At 43.1% G+C, this 16663-nt stretch overlaps 1 protein-coding gene across 1 annotated transcript; it reads right to left on the bottom strand.

Moving 5' to 3' along the window:
* Nucleotides 1-11926: 11926 nt before the first annotated feature.
* On the bottom strand, nucleotides 11927-14792 carry LOC311629105 (UPF0415 protein C7orf25). The gene is made up of 2 exons (XM_084896936.1): nucleotides 14677-14792; nucleotides 11927-13760 (listed from the first exon to the last, which is right to left on the bottom strand). The coding sequence occupies exon 2, from the start codon at nucleotides 13737-13739 to the stop codon at nucleotides 12462-12464; it is 1278 nt and encodes a 425-aa protein (XP_084753062.1). The 5' UTR covers nucleotides 13740-13760; nucleotides 14677-14792; the 3' UTR covers nucleotides 11927-12461.
* Nucleotides 14793-16663: the final 1871 nt, after the last annotated feature.

Below are 16663 nucleotides of genomic sequence, written 5' to 3'. Positions count from 1 at the left end.
AAGTCACCTAATATGACTGAATTGCTGTTGCTCTCACCCATAAAGTCCTCCAAGAGCTTTGTTATATATTTGGATGTTCCTACATTGGGTGCATATATGTTTTAAGGGTTATGCCCTCTTGTAATATCAATCCCTTTAGTATTATTTAGTGGCCTTCTTCGTCTCTTATTATGACCTTTGCATTGAAGTCTATTTTGTCAGATATAAATATGGCTACCCTTACTTTTCTTTTGCATTTCCATTTGCCTGTACATTGTTTCTCTGGTGTTCCTCAGACAAAATATTTCCAGTCAGCTACACTTCTCTTGGTTTTCCAAGCCGACCAGGCAGTACTTACCTGTAAGTTCAGTCCACGCCTGGGAGAAGGGCCCTCAGCCTCTTGTTAGAACACAGCAACCTCAGGTCCCCCAGTGGTGTCCACTTTGCCACTCTGACTCAGCACAGGGCTGGAAGTCCTTACCACAGCAATCAGATAGAAAGAAAAAATACAATGCATGCAAATTGAAAAGAAAGAAGTAAAACTGTCTTTCTATGTAGGTGACATGAAATTGTATCTGAAATGTCCGGATTTTTCAGGAATAGTCTCATTAATTGCACAGCCCATTGAATGCAGTGTTCTTATTTGGAGGTTATTATGTTCATACCCCTTCTTCGCCATTAGAATGTAAACTCATTGAGGGGCCATATTGTTAACTCTGAGTTCATGCTGCATCCCCAGAATGATTTCTGGCATACAAAAGGCACTCACTCCCTACTTTTGATAAAATAGATAAACCTATATATATAAAAGCCTAAGCGACCCAACAACCAAATGCCTGGTCAACCGGTTGCTATGATGCACACTGATCTCCAGGGGGCAGACACTTAATGCAGAAGCTGCCCCCTGGGGGTCAACGTGCTCCCACAGCAGCTGCTCAGCTGACCTATGGGCGCCATATGCCAGGCTCACGGCTGGCAAGCGCAGCTGTGGAGGCACAAGCCTCTCCCACCTCCGAGGCAGCGTTATGAAGCGGGATGAGGAAGAGGGGAGCGGTGCAGTGCCCGGCCCAGGCTCAGGCTCCTCCCCAGCTGCCTGCCACTTGGCACCCTACTACATCGCTCAGGGGATGTCGGGCTGCCACTTTTGGCCTGATCCTCACAGGCCAGGATTTCGAAAGGGACCCCCACCGGTGCATGAATCCAGTTGCCATCCCTTCTCCACAGCTCCTGTTTGGAAGGTCTGGAACCCATAATAAATGCTCTGGCCTCGAAACAAAATACATCATACTCACAGGTCACTGCCCTAAACTAATTCTGTGGCCCAACTTAACCTCAAGGGGCCAGGACACCCAAAATTCCCATGGGCTTGCAAGGCAGAGAGCTGTGAATATTTGGTGAATTACATGCAATGGCACCACTGAAAATAAACAGGCATTGAAGTATAGTATGGAGATGCAGGATACCACACGCATGGAAAGGGAATGAGGAAAACATATAAGAAAACCGGATGCATTCATCCCAGCATTCTTTGTAAGCTGTGCAAAGACAATGCCTGTCTTGAGGCTACCTTCCTACTATGCAGCACAGTAACTGATACTCAGGAAGAACTCAAAAATTATTTGTTGAATGAATGAGTACATCAAACAACTGACTGCTGTAGGTAGAGTGGAAACAGAGTCAGTTTGGCCACAGCTTCTCCTATTTGAAATGGTGTTGTTTCATGGAAGGATGCAGGGTTCATGTGTAAGCCACATCAGAGAGCTCGTTTTTCTTTCCCTTGGAGTCAAAAAACTGTGTGGCTCATCAGAGTTACACAGACAAGAACTGCAGAAATCCAATATACCGGACAACAATAGGCTGCAATCCCAAGTCCTGGGATTGCAGCCAAGTGACACCCACCCTCCCACCCTGGAGCTGTTCTGCCTCCTCAGATGGAGTCTTCTGGGAGTCCCCTCCTCCAGCCTCTTTCCAGCTTTGAGATGCTGGGATCCTCTGATCCTGGTTTTGGCTTTAGCTCCGACTTGAATTATACGTTGCTGAAGTCATTGCTTATTCTACCACATGGTTGTAGCAGCCCCTTTTTATAAATGAAGGAACAAAGAACAAGAAAGTTCATTGAGGGTCCAATATCACACGTGGTTTTAGGACAAGGGTAGGGGAGTGAAGCAGGATACAGAAAGTTAACCTGAAGTCAACACCCTGGGATGCTGTAGGCATTCTCCCTCTGTGGCAAACTACCACGTGGAAGATGCTTATGAGAAACATCACACATATGCCTCGAATACGGAATTACACACACTGTTTGATTCACAAAGCCAGGCTGGAGTTTCAGATTCAGCTAAGCTGTCTGAAAATCCCATGTGAAGTTTTAAAAAGAGAGAGAATGTGAAGCCATGTTGCACATGTGGAGGCAGTTCCAATCTGGATGGAAAGCTCCCTCTGCTGGCCCCACGCTCCTTCTTCTCAGCCTTCGTGGGCACACTGCACTCCACGGCAGGGCCAACTGCATGGGATCATGAGGACGGCAAGTATGTGCTGGGTTAGCAACTCACGAAGTGATGGGTGGTGGTTCAGGGGGAGAAATTCCAAAGAAAAAGGGACAAGTGGCCTTTGGCCGGAAAGAAAATGCTACTGAAGTAGTCTGAGCTGCTTCTTAATAAAATATAAAAATAAAAAGTTACAATATGGCATTTTCACAGACTTAACACTCAAATTATCTTTTCCCTCCTAGAACTCAATCCAACTGAAGTGCTTTGAGCACATATAATGTTCTCAGATGGTTTCCTTAGGAACTTATGATAAATAGAAACCAAAACGAATGTTTGTTTCAGGAGTCTGTCAGCCTCACAGACAGTGTTTATACGAAAAGAATTCTCTCTCCATGGTGGATACAGTGATCCCGGCTCAGAGCTCCCACAACAGGACAAAGGATTTGGGAGGAAAACAATCTGTTCTGTGGTTGAACAGGAGGCTTCCATCACCTGACTGCTATTTCAGCGGAGTCCAAACAAGCTACACACATTCATCCCCACACACACACACAGCCACATGTAATACACCCTATATACACACAGTCACATGTAACACACACCATACACACACAGCCACATGTAACACACTATACACACACAGCCACATGTAACACATTATACACATGCAGCCACGTGTAACACACACCATACATGCACACACTGCCATATATAACGCACACTATACACATACATCCATATGTCACACACACTCCACGTACATATCACCATCCACACACAATCACAGCCACATGTAACACACACACATAAACTACATGCATACACTATGCACACACACAGCCACATATAACACACACACAAAGTCAAGCACCTTTTTATTTTCTAAAATTTTAAAGTCAGCATACTCAAATTAAAAGTTAGGATTTGGCCCAGCCAGTGTGGCTCAGTTGTTGAGTGTTGACCTATGAACTAGGAGGTCATGGTTCAAGTCCCCATCAGGGCACATGCCCAGATTGTGGGCTCAGTCCCTGGTGGGAGACATCCAATCAATGTTTCTCTCTCTTCATTGATGTTTCCCTCTCCCTTCCTCTCTAGAATCAAGAAAAGTATATCTTTTTTAAAGTTAGGATTTGATTGGTAATTACTCCATAGCTCACCCTTGTCTGAGGACTTTTAAGTATGCCTTCTGAAAGATGTGTTACATCTGAAAAACTCATTTCTTAAGAGGTCACTCTAACCCCAGAAATCGTTTGCAGAAGGAGTGGGGTGCCAGAAATCACTCGGACCAGTGAGGCCAGTTTTATAAGTAGGCAGAGAAGGTGAATAACGACTTGGATATAACTTCTAGGGTTCTGACAAGTGTCTTCAGCACTCTACTGCCTGTCCTATTCCTTCCTAAATGCCTGAAATACGGAATTTAAATTCAACTTTTTTGGCCTAAAGCCATGTATCTCTCTTAAGTGTTTGTATATTTTAAATTGTGGTGTTATTTGTACCTAGCACAGTGAATGTCAAAGTTTGGGCCTCTAAGAATCAGCTCAAGAGTTTGTTTTACAGAAGAACTTGGTCCAAGTCTTCACTGAGGCTGAGAAACCTCCGTTTCATAAGTGCCCTGGATAAGTCAGTAACAGGTGATTTGTGGACCATACTCCAAAACAATGACTTAGAACAAGACACTAAACAGGAGATGGTCTCTTAAGATCCAGAGAGACAAGGGAGGGAGCAAGGGAAGGATTCATTCTGAGATATTGGACATTTAATTTTCTTGTTTGTCCTGGAAAAGTTGAAGATACTCCTTTGGCGACTCCTTGCACACCATCACCACCTGTTTCCCACTGGCTGTGAAGAGAAGTTTGGAATTAGACTTCCAAAGAACGTATTTGCTGAACTTCTGCTCTGAGCTACACACTTGGTGATTAATTGTGCAAAATCCTTATCGATCGCTATTTATCCAAATTCAAGAGCAAAAAAGCAAAAACAAAAAGAAGGAGAAAAAGTATTATAATTAGCTCTCACCTTTCTTCAGGAACAGGCAAATGTACCATCAACTTTTCTTTTAGAGATGCTGCAAAACCTCCGGCTCGGGATGGGTGAAGGTCTCTGCTTTGGTCTCTCAAAAATAGAGGCAAAAACTACTGAAGGACTAATTCCAGGGAACTGAGGGCCCCAACCCTGTTCACATCATATTCCAAAGTAGAGTTTGAAAACGAGTTTTTAGAAATTCCCAGGCATTCAAGTTGCCTTGAACCACCAAACTGGCTACTCCTCAGGGTGACTGATGCCCATATCCCAGCATCAGAACTAAGCCCAGGTTATGGAGAAATGTGTCTCTCTTCATGCTTCCCATTCAGCTATCCTTCTCATTTATATTCTGCTGACACACGTGAAATCATTTTACTTGTGACTACCCCCCTAGATTCAAAATTCTTACAAAGGAAATGGTCATTGAAAATAAAAATCTGATCAACTTAAATAAATGAGTAAATAAAAAAGTAAATAAGTAAAATAGAAGTTAGGAGGTGGGGTGTCAGGGGGAGATTTATGGAAAGGAGAGCCTTGACTTTCCTAACCAGAGCCTCAGATCACTTATGGTCTTACTAAACAAGGATGTGTTTGCTTGTTTGTTTGCTTGTTTTTACTAATGATTAGCAGAGTCTCTTTCTTATTGCCATAGTACTGAGCGCTGTGCTATATGCCAGACACTGTACTAAGTTCCTGATCACTGAATTCTGCCATCTCACAGATAGAAACTAAGGTTCGGCTTCTCCTCCAAGGTTAAGTAGCTGTGCTTTGAGGAAAAGTCTATGCTACCTAAATGTCCTAAATGTCTTAAATGGGGGCTGTTCAAATAGCCAAGAGGGGAGTCATTAAAAGTTTTCCACTGCTTTTACCTCCAAAAAGGGACAATTCCTGAATAGTAAACCAGGTTTTAAATTCAAGAACAATATTCCACCAAGACCGGTTTGGCTCAATGGATAGAGCGTCGGCTTGGGGACTAAAGGGTCCCGGGTTCGATTCTGGTCAGGGGCATGTACCTTGGTTGCGGGCGTGTCCCCAGTGGGGGGTGTGCAAGAGGCAGCTGATCGATGACTCTCTCTCATCGATGTTTCTAACTCTCTATCTCTCTCCCTTCCTCTCTGTACAAAATCAATAAAGTATATTTAAAAATAAAAAAAGAACAATATTCCATGAGTTTCAGGACATCCTTGTAAGGTCACTTTTAATCCCCTTCCTTAAAGATGAAGAGTCTGAAGCCCGTTTAGGGAAAAGACATGAAGCAGCATCACTCCTCTGATGCACCACCTTTGCCCACCCCTTATAGAGGCTGAACCAAGATCCTGCCCTGATTTTAGAGAAGAAACCAAGATGCACATGCAAAAAAGACATAAATATTCACACTTGCAATGAGGAAATAGGTACATATTTGTATATATGTGTATATACCCTATATAATTAAAAGCTAATATGCAAAATAGACCGAATGATGGAACAATTGAACAACCGGTCACTATGATGTGCACTGACCACCAGGGGCCTTATGCAGAACATAGCAGGTATTGGCTGTGGCAGAATGGTGGAGCAGGTGAGCGGGGGTGCCAGACCAAGGTGAGACGCCAATCGTTGTCATCAGGGGGAGACTTTGGTGGTTACTGAAAGTTCTTGGCTTCCATGCACCATGGTCCCACTCAGCGCTCACACCTGCTGCCAGCACCATCTCCACTCATACCCACTGCCGGTGCCCATCCCAGGTCCTGATCACTCGGTGCCATCAGCAGGTGCGAATGGCTATAGAACCTGATTGCCCCTGAGGGCTTCTCCACCTCCCGCTGCTCCTGAGGAACGATAGGGGCAGCACCCGCTGCTGGTGCTGGTCCCAATCGCTCTTCACCATCAGCGGGTGTGAGTGGGGCCAGCACTCTCAATGCATAGGAGTGGCAGTGGTAGCAGCAGGAGCAGGGCTGCAGGCAGACAAGGGACCGGGTTCTGCAATGAGAGGGGCTTGTGAGAGACCCATCCTTGTGCCTACCACAGCCTCACAGCCCACAATTCATTTCAAGGTGCATGAATTTGTGCACTGGGCCCCTAGTATGTACTAGTATATAAAATTCTGTAATTACATTAATTTTTTTTATAATTGAAGAATATTCATATGTCAGTATTTTATTATATGTGGTTAGTTTTTCCATTGAATACATTTGCTCATTTTTGCTATCTAAAACCAGTTCTATCGGTAGGAGTGTCTAGAATCTATAAAAATAGGTTTGTATCAATTATAATAAAATAATTATTACATCTTAAGCCAAAGAGATAAATTCTTATTCCGAATTTTTTTATGAGCAATATATTGATTAAGCCCTGTCTCCAAGATTAAAGTTTGGAAGTCAAAAGGCTTCCTTTGATAAGTTAATTAGCAGATATTCTGAGAAGCATTTATAGCCAGCACTAAAGAGTCTCTTATGAAATACATTGACTTCATAATTGCTATTAAGAGTTGCTTCACTAAATGCCTAGTCCCTGACTTTGTTAGTTATGAGAATTAGCAATTTTTTAAAATTGCTTTCTTTCTTGCTCCACTCAAACGTTTCTTCTGTTTGTTTCTTAAGCCATGCACAGTCTAGAACAATGATTCCCAATCGGGGGCATTTCCTCATCCCCCACGGGACAGTTGTCAATATCTGGAGACATTTTTTATGGTCAGGAACTAGTTTAGCTGGTCAAGGGGATAGCAGACAACTGGAATGTTACTGCCATCTAGTGAATAGAGGCCAGGGTGCACTTAAATATCCTACAATGCAGACTCTTGACAACCAAGAATTATCCAGTCCAAAACGTCAATAGTGCCGAAGTAGAGAAACCACAGAGACGTATAGTGTGCTCAATATCTGCACATTACGTGGCTCTTTAGCTCTGCGAGTTGCTTATATTTACCCCACCCAGTGAAGAGAGAACAAGTATGAAAAAAGTGGCACTTGGAGAAGAGCATGAGAGCATTGTAAGGAGCAGAAAATCTTCCTGGGCTGGTCAGTGGTATCTGTTTGCTTGAGTATTTCTAATTTTTGAATGTTTTTCTCTGGATAACCAATATTCACAGGTTTTATAAATGTTTAAACTGTTTTGATCATAATCAAAATATATTCAGTGATAAATTTATATTAACATTTATATATCAATATTTTATTAATGCTGATATTTCTCTTACATCTTTTATTATTCATGTGTACTTTTTATATATTCATATGTTGTAGAATAAACTGGATCTTCTCTCCACAGTTTCGGAGTTTAGAGTTAGATGCAGATTATCTGCCTAGCCATTTATCTATATCTACTCATCCATCCATGTATCTAGATTATCTACTAGTTATTTTTCCATCTACCTACTTATCTGTTTAATCTATACTATTTCTCCTTTTATCACATTATTAGCCACTAGGATCATTGACTAGATTCATTAAATACTGAGCACTTGCAAAATTGTGATACTCTAACTCTAACTCTTTTTCTATATACTAGCTGGAATACTTTTATAAAGAGAATTTACCCCTCATCAACTACATTGATAGCTTGGGTTTAGGTCATATAGAAAAGACAGAACATATGCAGTCTGAGTATTGCTTGTCAATTTAATTCTTTCTTCGGCTACAAAGATAACTCATTACCAACAAGCCATTTCCACAAAGGAATCTTGTAATGTCCACATAATTCCTACATGATATTAAGCTGACACTAATTTTTCGTGACAAGGGCCACCTCATATGACCAGAATTGGTGGTCCTGTTGGAAGAGGATCTATCCATTTGGTCAAAATTGGTCCTGGTCATGAGCAGGCTCCATTTATGCTATTAGACTGTGCATAAAGGCTTAAAGCACCCCCATGTGGCCTGTGTGGGTAAAAACAAGCCATGCTGTGTTTTTTTGTTGTTGTTGCCCATGCAATAAAGCCACTGGGTGCCCTTATCCCTCCTTCCAAAAATGGCAGCTGTAGCTGGAGAGCTTGTAAGAGTGTTCACTTTACCAGGCCTGATACACTTTTAAATGTTAGTTCTGATCTCCCATCCTAATAGTAATAAAAACAGAATTTATTCTTTGGAGGAGAACAATCAAAATCTTCAATAACATTATTTCTAAAAGATTTAGATATTTTATTTGTATGTGCTTATTGTCTTCTATGGTTGCTTTTGCAAATGTCTTAGATGATTTTCACTAAACTCTCTAGCATCTAAAAAAAAAAGATCTGTTTTATAATAAGTGATTAATAAGTCTAAATGAAGAGAAAGTAATCATTAAAAATAAAATGCAAAGAATCTATCTCTGAGAGCACACTCCATCCGTAAATGAATGCAGCAGCAGAGAGAGCACAGGACTGGGAATTAGAAGGGAAAGGACCTCCAGACTCAGTCCTCACAGCTTCTCTACGGGCAGATGTTTCGGTCTTCCTGATCCAGAAAGGATGTAACTCACCCCGGGACACACAGCAGAGCTGGCCTTCAAGCCAAGGCTTGCCTCACCTCAAGTGCATTCTTCCCCCAATACTAGACTGTCTAGGAAGTTTTTCCCCACAAGGCCTTGGGCAGGTCATGACCACCTTCACTCTCTCTTTTTCTTCTTGCAAAATTAGAACACTGAGCTGCATGATCATTCTGTTCAAAAGCTAAACCTTTGTCATTTGTCTAATGTTTGTAGTGTCCAGAAAGCTGAAATGTGCTAGAGTCTAAGCTTAAGAAAAGTTGGTTCAGTGGCCACTTTCACAGTTTTGCAACAAATGTCAAGCCAAAACTTGAACTTCCACACCTGCCAAAAGGTGAATATGGGAGTGGTTAGGAGGTGATCAGGCTGGCAGGCAGAAGCTATTAGGGGCAATCAGGAAGGCAGGCAGGCGAGCAGTTGGGGGCCAGCAGTCCTGCATTGTAAGAGGAATGTCCAGACAGAATATGACTGTTTCATTGCTGAAATATTAAGGTGCTTTTAACAGAGTGCTACCCCAGATTTCTCTATAGGGTACATGACATGTGCTATAATGCCTTTTCCTAAAGTCTAAAATATTCTGAAATCTAAAATACATCTGACTGCAAAGATTAGGGTTATGGGGTTGTGGCCCTATTCCAGAGAAGGAATACGCATATTAATACATAATTTCTTGTCAGCCATCGTCTATTCTTGACTAATCCTGGGTCTTTCCACTCCTTTAGAAGGATCTGGGACCCCATCTATGGAAATATCCGCCTGAAGTTGTGCCTTGAGGAGTCTCTGCGGCCCAACCAGCTCACACCTGTCAGTGACACTTGTTTTATCAGTCTTCTGCTGAGTCTCCAGAGGAAAGGTAGCCTACTAGAACTTCCCCCACATTTTCCCAGAGCTGGTCAACTTTTCTCAGCAGAAAGCTCTTTCTACAAAGCAAACGGAGCCACTCATATCCCCTTCCCTCTAGCCTTGTCCGACCCACAGAGCAATAGTGTCACGTGGGCCAAAGAGCGCCGCGCTGAGTCAGTGGGCCTGCTCAGTGCTGCCTCTCCATTCTTAGAGAAGGTATATCCTGCAAGCTTCAATTTTCACCTCTGTAATAATGCTCCTTATCATCAGTACTCAGGACTGGTACATAGGCACACCCAGCTTCTGATCTGAGAATTATCCTGTGAAAACAATACAGATCTGCTCAAATGTGCCATCTGCTTTTTTAAAGGGTACAACACCCCCCAAGCAGCAGCAGCAGCAGCAGCAGCAGCAGAAGCCAGGCTAAGAAAAGAAATAAATGGCCAGGGAAGGAAGCAGACTTTATCTTAAGAAATGCTGTGGGAACTAATTATACATATTTTAGCTGGCAAAGATCCAGGTTCTTATCAATTCATAGAAGGCAGGGATAGAAAACTACCTTTTTCCTGCTACTACATAAATGCTCAGCCCTTCATACTATCTGGCACATGACGCTCAAAAGTGTGTATTGAATGAATCAATTAGTATGTAAATTCTGTCTTGAACACATCCAAGGCCATTATAGTCCCATCTTTTTCTTTCACACAAATTTTTGTTTTCCTCGTATCTGATCCTGGCCACTGTTTCTTAAAAATTGCCATTGAGTCTCTAATGTCACTTTTCAGAGTACATCTGCCTCTCTAGTTTCATCTTTTATAAACTGTCCACATGAGCCTGAACTTTGAAAGGCCCCAATACTCACTTCTGTACCTTTCCAATCCCATTCATTCCTTTTACACATTTTGTGAAATATCACACTACGAACCTTCAAATGTCATTTCCTCACTTCCTGACTCCTTACTGTTCCCATAGTATTTTAAACGTAATTCTTTTAGATTCTAATACAATTATATTTCAGTTGTTCATTTCCATTTCAGACTAAGAATTCCTTACAGCAAAGAAGCTATTTTTAATATCAAATTATTATAATGTTCAGTACTTATAGTAGTAAGTACTTAATAGTACTTTAATAGGTTCTCCAAAAAGCCTAAGTCCAATTTCCAACACTAGACAATTTTAGTTAAATATATGTGAGTTATTTAGTTAAATGCAATGTGAGTTAAATATACCTCTCTACCCTAAATTGGAACTCCAATCACAGCCATTTCCCCTAGGAAATATGTTCTGAGTAATAGAATCTCTCCAAAGAGAAACACCTCATACACTCAATTTTGCATTTCATTTCAGAATGTTCATGGACCACAATAATCCCCAACAAACATTACAGCTGGAAATTGAGTTTCCCTCCTCACAAAATAGGAATTGGTACAGCAGGAAGAAGTCAGGCTGTGAGGATACAAAATCATTAATATTGGCTCCTATACTTAGCTTAAGGCTCAATTTAAAAATGTAAATACATATCTACTTTGCTGGTTTGTTTGCTTTGTTACAAAATAAAGCATCTAACACAATATGGACATAAAAATATCTTTTTAATTACAACATGTCATTCAACAGGCATGGAGTTTCCCTGCCACTATTTCACAAAAATGAGACAATGCAGTTATCACTTGACACTTGAAAAACAAACAGGAAGAGTTTGTAATTCAAATATCTGCAACATGGGGACAGTTTGTACTTAAAAGTAAAATCTAATTTTTTTTTTTTTAGTTAATCCTCACCCAAGGATATTTCATCCATCGATTTTTAGAGTGGAAGAAACGGGGAGAGACAGAGAGAAAAATCAATGTGAGACACATTAATTGGTTGCCTCCCACATGAGAATTGAGCCTGCAACCAAAGTACATGCCCTTGACCAGAATCAAACCCAAGACCCTTCAGTTCATGGGTCACTGCTCTATTCACTGAGCCAAACCAGCTGGGCTAACATCTCAATTCTTTTTAAATGTTTTATATAATTCTTTTTTCAATTTGTTCAAATTAACTAATATTTTACCTGGGTTGTTGTCTATCTTTCTTTGCAAAAATATGTGTATCAATAGACCCATGGGACTTGAGAGATATTTATTTTAAAAAAGAAAAACAGGAAAAACAAAGACAAGATTTCCTTTATTCCATATTAATGTATTCTTTGTAAACATACCCACAGATTGCATCTGACACACAGCAATCAGTAAGTTTCTTTTCTTTAATGGCTATAACTTTAGAACCTGAAATTAATTATACACTAGTATCTCCCAGCCTGAACCTACTATAAATTGATAAATCAATATAATAAAAAACAAACTTCAGTTTCCTCAAGATGTTTAATTCAAGATGAAGTGTAGCCATATTCCATGAAGCATGACTACCAGTAGGGAGGTTTGTAGCCCTGCTGAATCAAACAAATAAAAGCACTGTGATATAGCTAAAAGCCTTGCATAGATGTTTCTCTTCTTAATCACTATAAATAAGGTTGTCTCTTGTGCTTTCTCTACTTTAGGAAGTTATATACTTTATAGATGAGAAACAAATCAACTCTACTGTTTTGAATTCTAAGTTATTCTTTTTACTAAAGACCTTTTGTTTTTCCAATTAAGATGGGAAGAACCCCGTTGTTGGTATAAATAATTTCTGTGACAATATTTAAAGGATATCACAATATTCAGTGTCAGTTCTGCAATCTCTTGGTAAGGGAGTGGCTAGAGGTTCTTTGCTCTCAGTAAGTGCTCTGGGCTGATGGATAAACACACTAAATTTAACACCCTGGTTGTTGGCAGCTCTGACAAAACCACTATTGGCAGTCATTGTGATGGCTTTTAGGGTGTCTCCTGTCCCAAAAATCGTTAATGAACGGCTATTGATCTTTGAACTGGCCACTAGTCGCAAGGCACGTTCAGAAGGCTGGTCTGGCACCACAGTAATTCGCTTAATTAGCAGAGTGGCCCTCTCTCTCTCCCCAGGTCCTCCTAAGGCATCTAGAATAGATTGAAAATCCTTGACAGCAGATTCACAGGCAAACAGTTCCTTGTCCTTCATAAATGCCTCCAGCTGCGGTAGAACCTGCTCTTTCCTCTCTTGCTCTGCTTGTTCTGTTAGTACTTTTTCTTTAAAGATAAAGTGGCAACCTCCATAGCTGAGGGCAGATACGTATGTGATCAAAGTAGTAATGTCCAGATTTACTCTTTTGCACACATCAACCTTAATCTCTGTTGGAAACGCAACACTTGCCAGTATATTTTCCCGGTCTACTCTGGTCACCTTGAAACGTTCGGAGCCCTCTTCATCTGATTCGCTCTCACTCAGTGGGAGCTCTTCGGGGTGATCTAACAGAGAGTTAACCGCCACTATGTCACCTCTCACAGATATGCCCATTTCTTTCAGCTTCTCTGCCATGGGGCTGGAGACACCGTTGTAAAATGCAAAGATGATGTGAGGGTTGCTATACTGCACTGGCTGCTGGTGGCTGGCCTGAAGGAAGTCTTCAGCTTGCTCAATGATGCTTTTGTCACCATACTGTCCCCGGCCCAGCCAAATATTATGCAAAGCTTCAGCCTTTCGGCCAATGGCTTTCACCCAAGTATGACCACCATTTGCAACAACGTCCACCACAAGGGTCTGCTTTTCTCCCAACGTATCTGTGTAACCAAACACATGGAGAACGCTAACAACTTCCTCCAGGTTTTCTGCGGATTCCACTATGGCTCTCAGGTGTGTTAAATTAGTGCTCTGTAAATGGGATTCCTTAATAGCTACTTTCCCAGCTTCTACTTTCTGTAAAAATTTCAATTCAGCCTTCAATTTGCTGCACAGCTTGGCACCACCTTCAACACCGCCTTTTCTTGATCTAGAAAGTGATTCTGCTCTCTTGATCAGTTCCTTGGCTATGGCAATTCGTTCACAAAGCATGGAGTGCGCAGACATGCTGACAGCATTATCCCTTTCCTACGGAAAGAAAAGAAACAAGGCAAATTGAAAGTCTTCACAAATTATGGGGATTAATTCTTCACTGAGGATTATAAAACTTCAATCTAGCAACAAAGCTTATGGAGGCTGAGGCTAGGGACCTGAGCTTCTGCATGTCTGATTTTGGGGTGACTCCCTTCTGACAGCTAAGGAAGGAATAAGAGCTATACTTCCGAACTCTTCCTTAGGTGTGCTGGATTCTTAAAAAGTTCACTTTCATTTCTCCAGCTTGAAGTTATGGCGTCCACAGCATGTCCCAGGTCAGGATTAAATGCAGGAGTTCAGCCATCTGCTATGTAAGACATTCCCTATCAGCAGCCTTACTCTGGTTGTAGATAAATTTTAATAAAAAGCTCAAAAGTCAAGGCAAACTGATTCAAGTAAAAATACCCACACAGATGTTGGCAAATTATCCAAAGCAAGACTCTCTCCCCTAAAACGCCCACACTGAGGCTCTCTAACCTCTTCCTCCTCCGTGAGTGGAATTACCCAGCGGGCACACAGACACGCGCCCAGGAACCAAAGAACCAAGGCCGCCTCGTTCCCGCATTTAACGCCAACCAGCAGACTTCCAAAGACCGGAGGAGCCCACTAACTTGGCTCCCTCCCCCACTCCAGACATCCACTCAACTCCATGGGGACGGGGCACAGCCGGCGGCGACGGGGCACCGGCGCGGAGGTCGGGACGGTTCCGGTGCCCGCCGCCGCGGTGAGGCCTGCGGGCCGGCTTAGGTGCCAACGGCGCTGCGGCCGGGCCGGGCGTGGGGCGCGGCGGGCGGGCGGGCGGGCGGGCGGAGGCCGCGCCGGCCACCCTCCCCGCCGGCCGCCGAGTCCAGCCCCCTCCGGGCCTGGAAAGGGAGCCCGGCCTCCTGCTCCCGCCCCTCCCGCTCCTCACCCGCAGCGCCTCGAACCCCGCGCAGCGGGCATGCGCGCGCGCCCGGCCGGGACCCCCGGGAACTTCACGCGAGTCGGACCGCCAGCGCTCCGCCCGCGTCCCGCCGCCTCCGCCGCCTCCGCCGCCTCCGCCGCCTCCGCCGCCTCCCGCGTCGCGCCGCGCAGCCCGCGCCGGTGACGCAGCGCAGGGATTCCCAGGAGGCAGCGCGGCCTCCCGAGCGGGGCTGAGGTGGGCGCGGCCATGTTTGTTGATGGCACCTGGCTCCGGAGAGGTGAGGAGGCAGAGGCACAGCCACCGGAAGCCGGGAAAGGGGCAGTGGCCAGCTCCCAGGGATCGGACCACACGCCAAGGCTTCGTCCCGGGGCCCCAGGCAGGCTGACCTCGAACCCCAGCCTCTGATCGCTGGTTGGCCCTTGCCCGGGTGGGAGTGGGTGCATTTTAGTGAAGAAGCTCTCCCGGTTCTCTCACCCTAGCCACGTACCCCGGTGCTATCATATTCAAACCCCTAACAGGTGCCAGGCAGTGGTTGTCTTAGAAGGAAACTTGGCAGAGGTTACACCTGTGGGAAGTGCTGGCGCTGGGATTTCCACTGCACCAACCGGGGCTCTCCATGGAAAGCGGAGTACAGAGATGAGTGCCCTCAAGAGAACAAAAGATCAAGTCACTTCTAGGAGACTGGAAAATTCATATTAGTCTAGAAATAAGTAAATAGAAGAGTGCGCAAAGTCACTCAGAAAGGTTAGGGCTTTATTAAAAAAGAATAATTTTGAAAGTTAAGTGGACTTCCAAGTTAAAAATATTTTGTATACCTTCTGTTAAATGTAAGAAACATTCAAACCTGTGAATAATTTTTGTGCGTTTATTTGAGCCAAACTGTCCACAATTGCTGGGGGGGGGGGGGGGGGGGGGGGAGGGGGATCTCAATGCATTGAGATAATGCTCCAGAGAATGGCAGTTTTGCACCTTATTTTATGCATTACAATGAAAAGACCAGTGGGTTACATGAAATTCATTGGTGATTGATTAGGGAGGCAAGAGAAAGCAAATGGGGAGGGGAACCTCTGGGACTGGATGAAAAGTAAAATGATAGACACACATATATATTTTACAGAGATGGGTATGGGATAGGTGACAGCCAACAATTAACATGATAGTAACGGTCTCTGCCCCAGTGCAGGGGCATTGGATGTGCACGGAGGGGTCTGGAGAAAGGGGAGTTACCCTGACAATCCAAAGGAATGTTACCATAGATGCAAAAGACGACAGGCTTCGTTAAGGTAAAAACTGACTTTTGTCAGGGAAGATTCTAGCCTAATACATGATTACCTGCCATAAACTGCTTTTGGTTAAAGTTTTTAATTTCAAACCATTCTTAGGTTACTTTAGGTCTCTGGGTTTGACACTTCTCCAAAAAGGGCACACAGGTGGACAATAGACACATTAAAACATCATTAATCACCAGAGACGCAAATTAAAACTACACGGAGGTATCACCTCACACCTACCAGAATGATTTCCATCAATAAATCAACAAACACTGCTGGTGGGAAAGCAGACTGTGGAAAACAGTATGAAGTTTCCTCTTAAAATTAAAATGGAACTGCTATTTAACCCAGAAATCCCACTTCTGGGAATATATCCTAAGTATCCCAAAACACCAATCAAAAAGAATATATGCATCCCTATGTTCATAACAGTGCTATTTACAACAGCCAAGATCTGAAAACAGCCCAAGTGCCCATCAGTTCAGGAGTGATAAAAAATGTGTGGTACATTTACAAAAAGCCATGGTACATTCACATCATGGAATACTATGCCGCTGTAAAAAAAATAAAGGGGGGCAGGGGATATGTTACCCTTTAAGACCACATGGATGGACCTAGAGATTATTATGCTAAGCAAAATAAGCCAGCCAGAGAAAGACAAGTATCACATGATCTCAAACATGTGTCATCTAATGACCATAATAAACTGATGAAGAAATAGG

The sequence above is a fragment of the Pipistrellus hanaki genome (genome assembly GCF_964339955.1).
Source record: "Pipistrellus hanaki genome assembly, chromosome: 10".
Taxonomy (NCBI): domain Eukaryota; kingdom Metazoa; phylum Chordata; class Mammalia; order Chiroptera; family Vespertilionidae; genus Pipistrellus; species Pipistrellus hanaki.
This window is presented reverse-complemented; position numbering and strand designations above follow the sequence as displayed.

Excerpts from the sequence above, each read along its gene's own strand:
- LOC311629105 (XM_084896936.1), bottom strand. The coding sequence starts at position 13,739 with ATGTCTGCGCACTCCATGCTTTGTGAACGAATTGCCATAGCCAAGGAA.